General features: G+C 36.8%; 1 protein-coding gene across 1 annotated transcript; it reads right to left on the bottom strand.

Annotated features, from left to right (window-relative positions):
• Positions 1-80: 80 nt before the first annotated feature.
• LOC149770026 (uncharacterized) lies at positions 81-2603 on the bottom strand. Its single transcript, XM_089949501.1, has 2 exons — positions 2126-2603; positions 81-1765 (listed from the first exon to the last, which is right to left on the bottom strand). Exon 2 carries the CDS (start codon positions 1745-1747, stop codon positions 209-211), a length of 1539 nt encoding a protein of 512 aa, XP_089805627.1. The 5' UTR covers positions 1748-1765; positions 2126-2603; the 3' UTR covers positions 81-208.
• Between the last annotated feature and the right edge of the window lie 16885 nt (positions 2604-19488).

The following is a 19488-nucleotide window of genomic DNA, read 5'->3' as shown; positions in this document are numbered from 1 at the left end:
CTCTGCATAGTTGGTCATAACAAGGTGTGCTATAGAATAAGCAAGATATATAGAATACAGACAGAACAAAAAAAAACACATTTGTACAGGGGAATGATTTATTCACTTTTAATTAATAGATAAGTATGCATGAAGATAAAAAGTACAACAACCACAATACGCTTGTATCCTGTTTTTTTTTACATGCAAATGTCCTGAGAATAGCCTTCTAACACCTTTTAGGCCTTTTTGCTTTACTGCCATATACTGGACAACATTCTGGACAATAGTATGACCCTTTTGGTGCTTTAGTCATATTAATGCACTTAAAGTGAAGCCATATCAGTCTACAGTTTTCATTGTCACAACCAACAACATTATCAAATGTTTCATCATGGGGTACTTGACATAAACAAATGAGGTCAGTGTTATTTCCTGGCACAGTCTGTCTATCATTGTTGGTGAGAGAGGGTTGCAACACAGATGCATGCAGCTTCCTTTCCATTTGTGCAACAGGTTCAGTGTTTGCGGACTGTGGTCTGGTGAATAATTTCCCTGTCAGTTCAGGCAGAATAACATGAACGAAGAATGATGCTGACTTTGCTTCTATATCTTGCCATAGCTTGGGGTTTGGCAGAATCCTTTCCACAGATATGTCCTTCTCTGTCCAGATAACAAAGTCACAAAACTTCTTTTTGCTTAGAAAGATTTGTGTTTGCACCTGATAATAATACTGATGGCATGTTTTTAATAGTTTGTCTTTGTCCAGGTATGAAATACTTTCATTTTTAATCTGTGTATCTCTCACACAATATGGACACTTCACTTCCACTGTTCCCTCTCCACAACAGTTACATGAAACAAGAGCATCGGGAGATGCTCCAATATGGGGAAATTCAGGGTTGATTATGAGACCACATTCATCAACTATGAGATTGTCATGGAGAGGCCCTATTTTTCTCCTGTATGCATTCACTGCATCTTTTTCATGCTGGCATCCCCACCTTGTTGCCTTATTAGAAAACTTCACTGGGTAGCATATGTCTCGTATGGTGGAAATCGATGGCTTATCAATGGAAGATGTGCACACGGCTTTCATTCTTGATGCTGTTATTCTTCCCGTTCTTAACCGGTGCCAATCTTTACACTCAGCTTGTCCACGAGTCAGCCTCTCTGCATGTTTTGCCTGTTCTGCAGTAACATTAATGGCACTGAACAGATTTTCACAATAGTTTACAAGCTCATGTTTAGACATTAGAGTACATTTGTCATCTCTGAGTTCACAGAGAGGCTTGGGAAGATCATTTGATATTATTCTTGGAATAAAGTGTTTCGCATACTTAGGCATGATTGAAAGCACCACAGGTTTGGTTTTTGTTAAAAATAACTTTGATGTGAAGTCATCGAATTCAGCATCTGTTGGTGCAGGAACATGTGGGAGAGTTGGCTTCGGTTTCTTTTCCTTGTTTTGGGTGGTTCCACAGATGGCATTTTCCAGGTTCCTTTTCTTAATTTCAGCTGACGTGAAATCAATTTGGGAAATTTCCGCATAGTCGACCTCGTCAATGCTTGATGGTTGTAACCAGTAGGCCTTTTCTTGAGTAACTGTCTTTGCATTTTCTATGCGCACAGCTGTCTCAATGTAAAAAAGAAGTGCACCAATATGACTGCATGCCTCCCCAAGGCCAGCCATACAATTACAATGGGCTGCCTCAACAATTCCTGTTTTTACTGCAATTATCCATGGCTTTAATGCTGTGTAATTCATGCGCTGTGAGTGTCATACCTAAAAATGCAAAGAGACTTCCAGTTAGTTCTTCACTTATTTTGAGCATTTTTAAATGGAATATGTGCATATGTAAACTTTTGCAACATATGCATACGAAAGCGAATATACGTTTGTTTACGATCTCCCCTCCATCCCTGTTTTTCCTTGCCAACCCTAGCACCACCACTCTACCATGGTTTATAAAAATACCATTAAATTTATCAGATATACAAGGATGACAACAATATTGTGTCAGTGGTATAATGTAATTTAATACTTCACAAACTAACCCCATAAAATATATACCGGTATAACTCTTAACTACTTTTGTAATGCTCTATACGAAATGGTATGAAGTAACAAATGTAATGAACTCACCCTGGCAGTAACCAACACCTTGTTGCTCACTTCAACGGCAAGGACGTCTTTGACCCAACCATTGACAAACTGGTTGTAAGCTTCAAGTGATTTGTAAGCTTTCAAATCATCTAACGTGTAAGTACTTTTCGTGTTTACCAAATAATTTAAAATGTCAATATAAGTTATCTCCGGTAGGCACTGGACGTTAGTCGTCATTTTTCTTTTGTCCATTTCATACGGATCAATTCCACCGATTAAGCTTAACTTTAACTCGTATCTTTCCAGCACTAGTTTTTCCAGTCCATCTTTGTACTTCATCTTGACTGACTTTGAAGCCATTTGTACTTCTGAATTGATTCCTTGAAAATTAAATCAGGTTTCATCGTCACGCTTGGCAGCAAGTATTCAACACAATGAGCTTGACCCACATGATGGCGACCGGAAACTGCTTCCGGTCACAGGCGAACGTAGTGGGAACTATGTATTGTGACCCCATTCCGGCTGTTAATTTTTTTGTTGTTGTTGTTTAGGCCGGTGCATAGAATCAACGGAACGCAACGAAACGCCGGAACGCAACACAAACACCGAAACGCAATATCGTATGGAGTATATACCGTAGCTGGAAATAGTGAAATTTGCGACATTTTTTAAAAAAGAAAATTTACTATTAATAGTGTATAATACAATTTTTATATGAGTTTAATGCTTAAGCTGTTACTAATAAATTCATATTAGTATTGATCTATTAATAATGCCAGGATGAATAAACTTCGTGAAAATCAGCAATTTAAATAACCGTACAGTGTAACTGTAACTATCAAGAATTATGCGTGGACAATTATTTTAATGATTTAAATACAAAGATACATGCAAAAATGGCACGTCAAATAATTTCTGTATTTATTTTGGATATATATCCCAACAAAATTTTGGGCCCGTGATTCAGAGTAGTTAAAATTTCCATATCGATTGTTCAATGATAATAATATTAATAATAAGAAAAAAAAAAGTACACGCAGTTTTCCTTTTATGACAGCTTTTCTTCAATACCCATATGTATTCACTTCTTTGTAAATGGCATTATTTGCCTATATTGCTAAAACATTAAGCTGCAAAAAAATTAAGCACTGGTCATTGAAGATTAACACCAAGATTCCAGTGAACCACTGACAGCAAATGTCAGACCTTTGCAGATTATACAGATTGCAGTGCCGGTATCAGGAAAGACTCAGCGATCACATTGTGCATTTCAAACTTTCTTTACATGTTTTCTGTATAATTAGTATTTAATACGTCACAACACTTTGATAATCCCAATTAAGACGCGAATACAAGTCTCTGCAATCACATCACTTTCCTATGCATCCAGTCTCAACAATTACTGAGACACTCCTGACTTAACTACCCAAAGCGATTATTGGTAAACTTTAGATATATGATACTTGTGCTGCTTTCTTCCCTTCACTCATAACGTTTTATCCATCATCATTTATACTTTTATTTCAAATGCATATATCTTTTAATGAACTATTCTTATTTTCTGTTTTCTGATATTTTGAGTAACTTCTATATGGATAATTTATTTATCTTTCAAATTACTGTTCATACTGAAACATTTTCACATGTCATCTAAAGATGGAGATATTGACAATAAATACCTTTAATTATGTACTTATATAATGAACACTTTGCCATATTGTTTCAGCATAAATAATTGGTGTTTAAGCCATTACACCTGTATTAAAATGATTTTTGTTTTGCACAGAGAAAATGTATGCTGTTTAATGAATGCGCTTTATTCAGATCTCACATAATGGTTTTTGGACCAACAGTAGAAAGAAGTTTGATTGCTTTCATGTCATTGTCTTAGAGACATTGTTATATTTCTGTAACAAATTTCGATTCCATAATTGGACTTGTCTATATTCATGTAATTTAAGATTTGTATGTGATTGTTTTATTTTTTGAATATCCAATAAAATTTTCTGATTGTATGAGACTTTCTCACAGCCACATATTTAATCTCAAGTTGTAACACTGTTTTCTTGACTACCCAGCTTTTTTGTATATCTTTTGATCTACACTAGAGAAACACGGGCTTGGAAAATTATGAATAAAGGTGTGCAGATTAGTATCAATGTTTGTGTATATAATGCAGTAAAAATGAACATCATTGAATTATTTACATTATTCATTAAGTTTTGATTATGAAATTCATAGTTACCATATCAATCAACACATTCTCCTAATAAATGCATTTAATGACCATTTGGTATTCGTAATCACAAAAGACCAAAATGATTAAGGCCTAGCAGCAGAGGAGGGGAACAGACCACTTAAGGGAAGGGTCACCCTTGTTATACAAAAAAAATAGTGACCCTTCATAGAGGTCAAATACCATGTCTACGATTATTGTTTGTCCCCAACATAATTGTAGACGAGCCTCCTCTGCTGCTCAATCTTCATCTGAATCCTGGGAATCGTCATCTGAATCCTGGGATTTTGTTTTATGTTTCAAGTAATATTCAAGTTCTGATGGTGGTTTTTCTATTTTTGGATTTATGTTTTTTCTTTTTCTGTAATATATCATTAAACTTCTGTATCGATCTCCACCGCAATTTTTGCAAATCTGATATAATCCTCTAACGCCGTTGTTACATCCAACACATCTTCGTGGACCAGCATGAGGGTTTTTCTTTATAAGATAATTATGTTTTTTGCAATATTCTCCACGACATTTTTTATCACATTTGTTAGTGGTTCCTTGACGCAGCCACGCACAATTGTTCATTATATTAATGATATCAGTTTAATTTTATCATCACCCCCCGTTATCCAAATATTTTATCAAGTCCAATACGATATCTTGTTCTAGGATAGTGCAAATTTATTGTTATAAACCCGTGCGGAGTAGTTTGCGCTCGTGAAAAGAAGTTTCTGAATTTAATTATATCCATGTCACCGCTGCACCAGGTTTGATGAATATTTCGCAACGTGTGTGCGTCTACGCCATTAAATACAACTAAAATATTACAGTTATCTCTGATCACTTTTGGTATTTGTGTGTATCGTTGAGTAACATAAATAACATCGGTATTTTTATGTCTACCACGGGAAAATATTCTGGCTGGATTTGATTGTTTATCTAGCATCACATCGTCGTATACAACTAAATTATTAATAAATCCGTTTAAAACATCAACGGACGGTGCTTCATCAATATCTGTTATAAACTCTATAACATCATTATTTTCGTCCAGTAATCGCGCGTTTTCGTTAAAATCTTTAAGTACTTCATAACATCGTTGATCATCAGCGGATGGTGCTACCAAATACAACTTATCCCATTTCAACCATCTCATTATCAGATTAAGTAATAATTGCGTCTTACCCGATCCAGATGGTCCTATGATAATCATTCTGATGGAATTCGGTAGTGCAGGATGGTGCTTAACTGGCTCTCGCTGCCGAGTTGCTGAGAAATCAATTATATCTATATATATCATAACATGAATTTATATTGTTTACGCTGTAAAGTTAAAACTCCAACCACTGATTTAGCTACGGTTATAACAAAAAATAAAAAATAGCGTATGGTGGAAAATTTTCTGTATGCGGTAGAAAGAAATTTTCGTTTTTACCTAATAGGCGCGGTGGTGATATTGCTAATTTGATGTCAAAGTTTCCAGGTTCTCCATGGGCTAAATACAGCGGAGAAAAACATCTACCAGGATATAATTATTGCGGTCCTGGTACTCGACTCGATATCAGGCTTGATAATCAGGATCAACCAAAACCAGGCGAGGAACCAGTAAACGCCATTGATCGAGCTTGTCATGTTCATGATGTAGCTTATAAGAGTAAAAATCTACAAGATAGGCATATTGCAGATGTGAAATTAGTTCATTCATTAAATTCCATAAAAAATAAAAATATCAGAGAATCATTAGCTAATTGGTTAGTAAGATCCGCGATGAAAAGTAAATTAGCGCTAGGGGCTGGTAATATATAATGGAATCGATTTATTATTCACCAATTGGATACTGGAAGGGTAAATCAGCAATTAGTAAACTCGCTGATGCAGCAGCGGTTAAACATTCTGCCGCTAGCGCGTGGTTGTCCAGGCAGGCAATATGGCAAATTTATCTACCACGTCCTAAACAAATTCAGTACGCGTATTTCAGTGTCAGTGTTCCTAATGAAGTTCATCAAGCTGATATTTTATTTTTACCATATGATACTGTACGTAGAAAAACGTACAAATACGCGTTAACTGTCATTGACGTTGCAAGTAGATATAAAGAAGCAGAACCGTTAACGACTAAAACATCTGCTGAAGTAGCCGACGCATTTAAACGAATTTATCAACGAGGTGGTCTGCGATGGCCACAGCTGCTACAGGTTGATCCTGGCAAGGAATTTCTTGGTCCAGCATCATCGTTGATGAAACAACATAATACCAAAATACGACGAGGGCATACTGCAATTCATCGTGATCAGGCGATTGTTGAGCGATTTAATCGAACACTCGCTGAGCGGTTATTTGGATATCAATACGCGAAGGAATTGATTCAGGATAAAAGATCTCGTGAATGGGTGGCAAGATTACCAAGCGTGATAGCTGCATTAAATAATGAAATTACACGAACAACCAACATGAAACCCATTAATGCAATTACCAAAAAAATATACCAACACAACGAAAAGATATTGAAAAACAAAAAATATTGGGTGATGTTACAGTTAGATATTTATATGAGCCCGGCGAACTTGAAGGCGGTAAAGCGAGAGCGACTGATCCTATTTGGAGTGTTACCACGCATAAGATATCCACCGTGACAAGATCGCCAGGTAGACCCGCAATCTACGGACTAGATTCGGCTGCTCCTCAACGCGGATTTGTGCGTGAACAATTACAAGTAATCCCTACGGATACACAATTACCACCAAAATCACTTAGCTAGCACCCAAGGCGCTGGCGCCTCTGCGTCGATTACATTCAAGACAGGTCAACATGATATTTTCTCGTGTATGACCAAGATTGTTATTTTTTCTATCTACGGTAAATTGTCTTGGATCATTTTTCAGATACCGCCATAACATTATACAATTACAACTTGCACAATGATTATTCTGTTGTTGTTTTAGCGCATTAATAAAATCAACATCAAGATCAAAATTGCGTTTATTTTTTTTATCACACTGTTTATAACCGGATAATTTTTTTCTTATTACATCACCGTCAACATCATCATTGATCACTGACGAGTCCATGACGATTCGTCTCAATTGAGATATTTTTCTAACTCGAGACACTGCGAGATAAACCAAGTTCGACCATTCGATGTGATCATCAACGATCCAAACAACTGTATCAGTAATAGTTAATCCCTGAGATGAATGAATCGTCATCGCGTATCCGAGCGTCCACGGGGATTTATCAGCACGTAGAGCATCTTCAACAACATCAACGTCGACGGCAACAATATCATTCAATACAAGATTCTGTTTCCTCTTTGACTCTCCTGGTATATCAACATCGATATTTTGCCGTCGCGTATCTGCTGGTCGATAACATAGTGGAACTGACAACGTTGGAAACTTTTCTCGTTGTAACTGAAACAACTCCCGCTGAAGTGTATCACGAACTATCTTTCTACTTGCAACTATCAAATCGTTTGGTCGCCACTTTTGCATAAAGTCTTTCATGGGTGTTTCTGAAATTATCTCGCGCATTATTTCACACTGTATTTTATTCGGTTGTAGTCTGATTAATTTTTTACATTCCTTTAATGCTGCATCAAGTGCTCTATGATCATCAGCCACTACTTCGTAGTGATCAACGAAACTTTTCAGCCAATCATGTGGAGATGGTCCAGCTACAGGTGGTGGTTGACCGTGATCGCCGCACATTATCACAGCAGTATTTCTTGTTAACAACCAATCAAGAAATGTTTTTAATGTTTCTTGCGGTACAGTGCATATTTCATCCCATATTATAATCCTTGGAATGTATTTCTCTCCCATCCTTAAAGATGTCCATGTGTCACCCTTCCATCGAAAAAAGCTGTGATAAGTACAGGAATTAACACCGCGTTGTTTCATCTCTCGCGCGAGTCTATGTGTGGGTGTTAGCACGATCATATCCGAGTTCTGAAATAGTTCGATAGCTCGAGTGGTTTTACCACTGCCGCCAGGTCCGTTTAGATAAACCGTTTTGTGTCTAGTTATTGGATCGTATACCGATGGTAACAACGAAGTTGTCAACGTTTGATATTTTTTACAGTAAATATCTTTAACCGCAACATCAGCGGATTCGGAATAATCGAGCATATATTCATTTTTTATTCTCCACGAACCCCACGATGCATAAGTGCCTATGTTTAATCCTTCTAACAGCATTGAATGTTTTTTGCTTATATAAAACGAATCGGTAGCAACTCTGACGGCATGCGTAGAAACCTTATTTATCATCGATAATAGATTTATTGAAACATACGCGAGCATCGATGATCTTAAATGAGTATACTGAGGTGACTCACCGTCCATGTAGTTCACAATGGTACCTAGTTTATTTCCATTTGACAAGAAAGCTGTTTCTCGACTTACAAACGTGTTCTTGTTCGTTGTATCAGCGATTATAAAATCTAACTCAGCGTCGTCCATGATCAATCTTGTACAATGTTGTCTGTGATCATATGCTGCTCCTTGGGTAAATTTGCCAATTATTTTTCTACCAAGATCCTTCGAATTGGTTTCATCCGAATGTGGTAACCAAACTTCGGTTTGTTTTCGATATGATATAATTGCTTCGCTGATCGTCAGCGATATTAACATCGTGCAATCAAGCATATACCATAATAGTACTATTGGTGTCCACATTTTTTCTGAAAAATGTTTTCCAAACCAAACATAATAAATTGCATGGAGTCCTTTAGACATTTCGAATGACTCGATACGAGCAAATCCAGTCAGATCAAAATCCGGTAATGGTCCATTTATCGATACTCGCGTCATTTCGTGCGTGGGATGACCGAATCGCTCAAAATACACAGAACAATCTCCGTATCCAAGAAAACTTCCCGGATAACACGCAACCATATCAACTGAAATAACATCTCTATGATCGTATTTAGTATTCCATAGTCCGCCGTGTCCATATTCGACACAACTGGATACTATGTCATTGAGAAAATCAAACCGAGTTGGTTTCCACGAATTTTTCTTTCTAGCAAAATGAGCCGCAACGGACGGAACAGTAAAGCAGTTGGTCAATAATTCGTCAGTGTCATCAGTGTATTGCAGTGCAAGATTTTTCATTTTCTCGTGAAGATGATTTGTTCGATAAATAACACCATTTGGCCTCACAAACTGATCAAATTGATTATTTTCTTCCACGCAAGAATGAAATAACCATACTGACACAGGATCGTTTTCACTTATTTCGTTAATAAAATCAAACATGTCTCCGGGATAACATTTAACAGTTCGATCTCGTGGAAATATTGTTACTGCGTTAGTCCACGCGTGTGAGTTATGATCAATAATTTCGATCGAAGCTCCTTTTGATCTATATTTTGATTCATACAAAATTTCTCCAGTTATCGTCGCTACGGTTATTGGAAATTTTAATCTTTTTCCTAACTCAGCGACATCTTTCATAGACGCACCAGTATCTTTAACCATTTCTCCCCACGTGTTTATTATTTTACGTCTCTTATCCGTTAGACCGTTTCCACGAGTCAAAACGGTAAAATGTTCTGTTACTCGTTCAGCTACACAATTTATTTTTGAAAATTTCATCGGCGCTAGTTTATCAACGCTAGGTTTTTCATTTATCACATAGATTCCATAAATAACCGCGGTCACAGGATATGCTCGTTCATAATACGGTTTGTCAATACCTGTCAATAGACCTGGTTTGGAATCTTTACTTAGTACGACAGTTTTTTTATTACCATGGACAGGATCATATTTGTCACGGATAATCCAATCATTTGTTTCTGTCAACACGACGAATTTTATTTTGAAAAGATACTTGCGATTACTTTGATGAATATCAAAGAGGTAGTTAATGATAATTGCTGCTCGTTTGTCGTTCATCATAGCGTTAATGGCGCCGTTGCGTATAATCTTGAACGTTGACCAGACATGAGATGCACCATCTGTGTGAAATTCTTTCTTGGCGTCGTGAATTTTCGAGATCAAACTTTTATTTTTCGGATCAACCAGATCTCGTACTGGTAAGTCTGGAGATATTCTGTCGAGGTTGAATTTATCCACGCTCCAGGGCTTTATTCGGGATAATCTATCGAATTCGTTCATACTATATTTCAGACAAGTATTTAAATTAAAATATTATGTATACAATGTCTCAATGCAGATGGCTCATGGTGGGTTCATTGACTCGTTGTAATAAATCCTGTAAAAGGGAGTTCTGCGGACAACACATGCAGTGCGTTAACCGTGGAAGCTTAGGACCAATACCATGTCTGCGATGTGGTACTGGAGTGCGAGGAAAAACAAAATTATGTGGAAAGTGCGGGGGGAAACGGTTCAGAGAACTTAAAAGATATTATGACAAAAAAAATAATAATAGTGAAAATGCTATAAAATCCGTGGAGGATTATCTAACTAAGTTTTCGGACAAACAATAATTTAAACAAATAATATTATCATATATGGAGCAAAATATATTTATCCCACATCCTGTCGTGACAAACTACGAATCAAATATTAATGGTATCATCAGACACTGCAGGTTAAAAAAACCAGTTGGTCATGTCATTAATTCTGGTTATCTAGCGTTCACATACGAGGGAGGAAAGAAACATTATCTGTGTCATAGATTTACCTATGAGTGTCATAACGGATTGATCAATGACGGTCTTGTTATTGATCATCTTGACGGGGTTCCTCAAAACAATAATTTATCCAACCTTTGTGTTGTCACGCAGAGCGTGAACTCTGCGCGTGGTAATACAGGAAGATGTAAGACAGTTTCTAGAAGGGTGATCAAGGCTACAGACAGAGAAACTGGCGAAGAAATTATATTTCGTTCGATGCATTCAGCTGCGAAATATTTTGATATTACCCCGCATTCAGTACAAAAAGTAGCAGAAAATATATATAAAACCGCTTTCTCGAAAAAATATAAGCAAAAAATTATCTTCCGATATCAATAATTATCATTACCACATTGAATTAATTTATGTCACAGATTTTCCCCCATACACTACTTATTTTTGACTCATGAAAGGGAGGTAATTTTATGGTCATAATTATTTCGGTTTCTAACTTACAAAAATATGCAGTTCGTGTATTTTTCTGTTCTATTCGTGAAACATTTAGAACAACACAGCATATACATTACATCCAAACTACAGAAAACCGACATTTATATGCCAGCTTACTGAATGTAGAATCCAGCGTCTAGTATGTATCGATCGTGGCGGGTTAACAGTACAGGGATCCTGCATGTATTTACTCAATTACAGAAATACATGTATATAGTGTTTGGAATTAAAAATCAATTGCATTTTCCTTGTTCAGAGCAAAATATATTTGAATACGTATGTGTGTGCGTATGTATTTGTGTGGTTACTTTTTTTTTATCGAGTAATATTAACAACTAAATACTCCCTTGACCACGATACAGATTTACGAGTGGGAAATCTCGTAATATATATTTCTCCATAGAACAGACATAGAGAGGATTGAAAATCTCGTATAGTCATAGGAAGGATGAAAACATCTAACAGTTATATTATAGGAAGAATGAAAACATCTAACAGTTATATTATAGGAAGAATGAAAACATCTAACAGTTATATGGCGTGGTCCAGCTTTATAAATCTAACTTGTTTGGTGAAAACGTATTTCTTGAATTTAGAAATGCTGTAGCTATATATTAACTTCCGAAACATATGTTTGTAATAAGATTTGATAGCTCAATCCGTATCGAATTGGACTGTGACGCTCGCGGTCCAGGATCGAATCCCATGACTGACAATTGGTCGGTGGTTACGCATATTAGCGATTTTTATAATTAATTGGGGCACCGCCAGCCTCTCTCCGCTCTCAAAACCATCCAAACCACATATCACCGGTGGTTGATACATGTTTTGTACCACCCACGGGTTGATTATTGGGGTAGGTGGTTCTGTTGAGCGGAGAAAATGGCCATTCATTCATTACATCTCATTACATTCATTCATTCATTACATCTCATTACATTCATTCATTCATTACATCTCATTACATATTTACTGAACCTGCTAAAAGACTCGAATAGAGGTTCATTCATAATATATGTTTGTGCCGTCCCCCTTCTTGGGCCTCTAGACCGTTGTTTGACGGGTTAGAAGCTCTCGTAGAAGGAATATTTCATGTGCCTGGTGAACTTGATAGAATGCGATGGCAAGCTATGAGTTCTTGGCTGTACTGTCTTTCATTATATGTTTGTACTGTCCTTGAAACATCCCGACGAACTCGCTAAAGACTCGATAGGGGTTCTAGGGATATTTTTTTTTATTTTAAAGATTTATATATTATATAATGAACCATGAAAATATCGAAGACATTATTTCTGCCATCAAAAAACTAGAAGAAAACAGAATTAATATATCTGATGAACTAAATCCTGAAAAAATAATATCTGATTTTGAAACGTTAGAAGAGCTTAAGAATGAAAATAAGTACGTTCTATCATCTCAATATAAGTTCATAAAGCGGATTCAGGCAGCTATGTTTCAGTCGCTAGCTACCGTAGAAGATAATCAGGTGAAGGAATTCGTTCCTCTCTCCGCCGCAGTTGAAAAAATTAGATCGCTGTTATCCCACGAGTACGAGGAAAAGAAAACAATTAGTACTCGCATAAGACTATTAAGAAAAATTATGTTAGCGAGTAACCCCGTCCAAAGTAGTAATTTTGAAGATGACTGAGATCTTTGATGGGTTAGTTGGGACTTAGATTTATTATTTTATTTCTGAATTATTATTTTATTTCTGAATTATTATTTTATTTATTCTGAATTATTATTTTATTTCTGAATTATTATTTTATTTATTCTGAATTATTATTATTTATTTCTGAATTATTTTATTTATTTCTGAAATTGATGGGTTAGTTAATACTCTGAATCATGCAAACCAATCAATTTTGTAATTTTGATGGGTTAGTTGGTAGTCAGATTTATTATTTATTTTTTTCTGAATTATTTTATTTATTTCTGAATTATTTTATTTATTTCTGAATTATTTTATTTATTCTGAATTATTATTTATTTCTGAAATTGATGGGTTGGTTGGTCCTCAGATTTATGTAAAATGATCAAATTTTCAGAAAAAAAAAAAAATATTTCAACATTTGTCAGTGAAAATTGATGAATTTTCCATTATCATTCGGGTCAAACCTCAAGCGGTTCTCTAATTGATTTATCGATAAATCGTCAAAAATCAGTAAAATTAGCTCAAAAAATGAGATTTTTCATGCGATTTTTGTTAATTTTTCTGGTAGTTTTCGAAAAAAATGAGGGTTTTTGACGATTTATCGATAAATCAATTAGAGAACCGCTTGAGGTTTGACCTGACGAAAAACTGTAATTTGACAAATTTTCCCTGACAAATCGACTAAAATACCCATCAAAAACACGAAATTTGTTGATTTTTCACTGAAATTCAGAAAATAAAATATTTCTGATGAAATAAAATAAAATATTTCTTAATCCACTCCTTATTTTATTCATTCTGGAATAGTTGATCGACTTTAATGCAGGAATGTGCTCTCTCGACGGAGTTCATTGTGTTAATAAGAAATCCTCGTTTCCGTGGCTAAATTGTTCTATGTTTTGTGAAAACGCGCGTTTTCAAGTGTATAAAAACCCTCACGTGCTGGGTCTTTCTACGACTATACATACAGATTTATTACAAGCTCTTCTCCACGTAGGTCAATTAAGCGATTAAGGTGGTCCGTGAGTTTGAAATTTATTCGTGACAAATACTGATTATGTGTGCGCAGATAGACAGGATTGGTTGGTACTTGCACGATCAAATCGCCAGGGGGAACTTGTGGTGTGAACGTGTATAGGATGTATCCTTGTTGAGCCTGATTTGATTTTCCAAGATCTATTTGATAACTGCCTTCGATTACGTCACAAACTAGGTTAACCGCGATCGTCGATGTTATATTAACGATTCCCGGAGATATGTGCCTACCGCCGCCGAGTGGATCATTATTATGTCTGAGAACAGTTGCTGGTGGGGTTATTTTTGTCCACACAGCTAGTATTTCAGAAAAGTTTCTCGCGACAAGATCATTGAGTGATCTTATCAATTCGCCAGTTTCAAATCCTGGTAGTGTAAAATTTAATAAATCTGCTTCAGTTATTTTATAATGATCAATGTATGCTTGTTTGATACTTTTTCTTCCTGAATCTGTATAATTATTAGCATTTATTACCTCAATAATGGTCTGATTAAAATATTTAAGATCTAATACAATTTGATTTAAATGTTGCATCGTTGCAATGATCTGATGTCTTAGATCGTCATTAGGATATTCCAGGATATAGTTTTTAAACAACTGTGCTAGTGTCGTTAATGTAGTTGTGTATTCAGTTCTAATTTCGCTAGCCCTTGATCTGAAATTTCTTTCATAAACAATATTAGTTGATGTTTTTGCATCAAAATCAATGATAGAAAACGGTGTCATAGGATAATATTTTCCATCATTAATAATACGAAAATCCCTACCAGTCCATGGATACAAATTTCGGTATTCTGGAGTTGTTATAAACCCGGCACTGCCAGGAGATAAAATCAATTAATTTTGGTTCTGGTGGTCCTTCATGCACTGGCACAATATCAGGCCATCCTAGTACGGATCTTATCGTGGACTGATAAATATCAACGACGTAATCAGGAGAGTCTATTTCAATCGTCGAGGACAGCGTCGGCTCATGAACATTAATTGATATTTTTGCTTCTTTTCCTGTTATTGATTTTATTCTACGAGCAAATTCATCATTGATTTGTTCGACTTCATAACTACCAGTTGGTATTCCAACAACAACCCAGTCAGGTGTTCCATCGGGTTTGTTTTTATCAGTAAATACAAGCGAATTATTTGCTGGTGTACCATTAAATGATCTCGATCTGATGTTTGGCCAGCTGTAATATACTCGTAATTGTGCTAGTGCAATTTCATTCGCGCGAATTGCTGTTGGAAAATTGATGTTAAATTCAGGATTAATCGAACTTAGCGAGATCATCGTGGTCTTGTGCGGGGTTGTGTTTGTCACGATCTGCTGTAGTAATTCCGTCATTATTGATACTCGTACCTTTAATACCAGCGCAATTGTATACGCTGATCATCATTGAAAACTCAAAATCGGATATAATTCCATCATTAAGACTCGCTGATAACAACGAGGATAACCTCGTGTATGCGACAGTTGCTATGTGTAATTTTATCTTGTAATCGGATAATTTTTCGTTCGTGCAAGTACATATTTTTTTTGCAACGATATTAAGCACACCTGCAATTGTCGTAGTTGCACAAACACAAATAGTCACAGCTACTGGTGCCATCATTGTTACCGCGGATAATATTATTCCGCTTCCGGCAACAACAGCGGATACCGAATAAACAACAACGTCGATGATAACTAATCGTCGTTGATACTTTTTTATTTTTACTGTATATTGTTCGACTCGATCTTTCAACGCTGCCTGCCATTCACGCGCTTGATTGTACCTAAATCCTTGAACGTCGATAGCACTCATTATATTTTATGCCGTAACCAATTGAGGTGTTCCAGCTACAAATTCCAAACACCACCAGAAGGATGTTGCGGTTAATTTCTTATCAGCTGCTTCCAGAATAAATATTTCTTCGGTTCCGCTATTTAATATAACAGATACAACCCCGGAAAACCTGTCGGTGGAATGACGCCATGGAAACGTTGTAAATATTTCAAATTTTGCAGCACTAAACACAGACAGCCTGTACACGCCAGTGACTGTTGCAGTATATTTGATAGTATTATTTTGCTGCGACCATGTTGCAAATCCCGATGATACCGTGCATACGATGTTGGTAATATGCCCGGAAGTTATTCCGGCTGGGATTTTAATCAGACTGGTTTTATTAACGATTTCAGGAATTCCCGCTACGATGTCTTGCTGTGTTCGTTTGATCGTGTCTAGGTTAGTTTTGATATCAACGAGATTTATGTCAACGGCGCGCGGAGTACCGAAGAATTTATCTATGGATTCGTCGGTTTTTTGAAAATTTCTTCGAAATCTTCCAAAAGCGCCTACGTGAACATCATACTCAGCCCGTAACGTGGATAATTTACCATCTACGGTGTCAACATACCTTTTCGTTGCAGCATCTTCGTCGGATGTTGGATCTCTTAAAACTACTATTTTGTTTCCGTTCATGCTAAGTTCACCCGTCATTGTGTCACCGGTATTTTTTACGCGATTAGCAACGCTTCTTCCAATTTCATCTCTAATGGTTGTAAACGATATACTTGAATCCCTGATTTTGCCGCTGTCAGTAAACACGGGTATATTATCCGTAACTGCACCAAATACTCGTCGAATTATATCATTCCATTTGATATTGCTGCTTTTTAGTTTACCATGTCGATCCTGAAAAATAACAACCTCATCTGGGTCAACTCCAGCCAGGTTCATAATATCAGCGAGGTCATCCTTAGTCGCGTACTTCGATAGATCAACGTCACCGGGCTTTTTCTTAACGCGTGAGGAAGATCTTCCGTAAATATCAACCATTATAATAAGACCTGTTGTTTAAAACGAATCGGTTGCTTGTATAATCATGCACGACTTTATGTGGCGGCCTGGATGATTTTGATATAGCATCGAGTACATTAATTACTTCACGGCCGCATATTGGCGGATCTGTCATTGTTTGTGTGGGTAGTGTTGAATACCAAACTTTGGTTGTTGCGTGAAGTGGTGCAACATACTTGATAAATTCAACAGGCGGAGCTAACCCGTATGAATCAAAATAAACGATTCCACGTGGATCAACCGCGTATGATACCCAATGAGTACCAGGTCCGGAACGTTCGTCGAGATTAATAATACCTGTTTCGAGTTTGTTTGGTTGTTTTGGTAATTGATCTCGCATGAAAACACCTCTAAAGGCAGATATTTTTAATCGTTTAGCGGCATCAAGTAAATCAAAATTTGATGCTGGAACGTCTAACGTGGAAGCCTTAGGCCTCTTCCCCAACGAGATCCTGGCAATCTTAAGCCGCGTCCCTTTTTTTTGTATCCTTGCCCTGTTGCTTTCTTTAGAGCCATTCCAGCAGCCGTTCCAACAGCACCTAACGCGGCTGCCTTTGCTACGGCTGGCGCGGCAGCAGCTATTAACGCTGGAATAGCCGCAAGAAGTGGAAGTATACCGCCTGTTTTAATTGAGTCTTTAACCGCACCCGCAGAGAGATTGAGTTTGACGCCTGTTTTTGATTGTTTAGCGTCGTTGAAATGTTTAAGCTGGCGTTCTGATAATGATAGCTTATTTTGACCACCCGTGATCTGATCACGCTTTAGTGATATTTTCATTCCGCAGTTTTTTGCTGAATTTGATTGAAGGTTTTTAATCTGACCGTGAGTCAGACTGACACTAACGTGTTGATATGGCATTTTATGACAATACTCGTGTTTTTAAATAACACGATTAAAGATTTTCCACTGGTGCATCAACGACTCTCATTCGACCACTACCACCTTCAAGTAACATGGCTTTATCGCTAAGAATAACCGCGATTGCTTTGTATGCGCCGCGAACAAGTGGTGGACCAGCTATATCAGGAGGAGGGTTAGTAACACGAGCTCGAAAGTGTATATCAACGACAGATTGTTTGGATAAATCAAGATGTTCCAACGAAAAGTAATAAATCTGATATAGTTTTGTAAAATCTAACTGTGATATTTGCAGCCCAGTATCTACGTTTTGATCACGTCCCATGAATGACATCAAACGATGATATGCACGCGCTACGTGATTTTGATCAAAATTTAACAATATATCCTCAGCCGGTTCTTGATGTCCATTTATCCGCAAGGAAACTTCATTAACTCCAAGGTTGTCAAATATCATATGTGAACGTTCTTGATTACTCGTCCGAGCATTATCTTGCAGCGCAATAAAAATATGTCTCGGTGCAGAAACACCCTGTTGTGATGCTATATTCCATGTAAATAAACCATTAACAGAACTTTGAATAGCATCTGTGGTTGCTGTTAACCACGATATCAATGATTTACCGCCTTGATCCATAAAAGATAGTAATTTTTGTTCTTCAATAATAGATGGAATCATTACTGGCATCCACAATGAAAGCTTTGATATATTTACTTTACCCTCAGCGACATCAGCACCTCGCCAGATTGCATCATTATCATTATTTTTTCTTACGAGCACAATTGTGTGTTTAGCTCCAAAGATGACCTTTCTAACATTTCTGCAAAATCCAAAGATGTGAGATAATGGAATTGCACATGAAAAATTTCTATCATTTCCTGACAATGCTGCTCGGCGTGTTGCAAATCCCAGGTTGTAAGTCGCATTAACGCTTCCTACAATATCAAAAGCAGCACCTGGTCTGTCTGCGTGTTCAAAATCAACTGGTTGTGGATCAGATGCAGTATCTCGAGGTGTTCGTATTTTAGTATACTGAACATGATCAGCGCTGTCAGTGATATCCTTAGCAAACATTATTGTTGGACCGGCTGATCTTGTGTAATCATCAGAATATCTGGCTAGACCAATTATTGTTGTAGCAACATCGACATCCTTCTGAATTGATTCAATATTTTTTCCATCAATCATGTATGTGGCGCTATCAAACAGTGCCATAATCCCGTTGTTGACAAAACCAACACGCAAATTAGCAGCATATGGCGTATTAGCTGCAACATTTGTTACAATTCTACCCTCTATTTCAATAAACGCCTCAGCGGGCAAGAAATATCTACTTGTATCATGAACCTGTAATTCGATTCTCCCCCACTGATTTGGTTGTCTTGCGTCATAGGAATAAAATTGATAATCACGCACTGATTCATCTTTGAGGACCGGTGCATCCATGTCAAATGCTGGGTCGGACATGCGTTTAAACATTTTATTGTAATTACCATTTTTCCAAATGATAATCATCGTCGACTAAGACCGCCTCCCGCTATTAAATTCGCTGTTATATTTTTTTCTGCTTCCTCAGATAATTCCGCTAGTTTTTGATTTGCAGCCTGATTTATTATTTTACTGACATTTGCTGGCATAACCTCAGTACTTGTCAGTTTCACTGGTGGTTGTTTTCGTCTTATTAATCGTGCTAGTCTAT

The sequence above is a fragment of the Sinohyriopsis cumingii genome, unplaced genomic scaffold (assembly GCF_028554795.1).
Source record: "Sinohyriopsis cumingii isolate HCF-2022 unplaced genomic scaffold, ASM2855479v2 utg002842l, whole genome shotgun sequence".
NCBI lineage: Eukaryota > Metazoa > Mollusca > Bivalvia > Unionida > Unionidae > Sinohyriopsis > Sinohyriopsis cumingii.
This window is presented reverse-complemented; position numbering and strand designations above follow the sequence as displayed.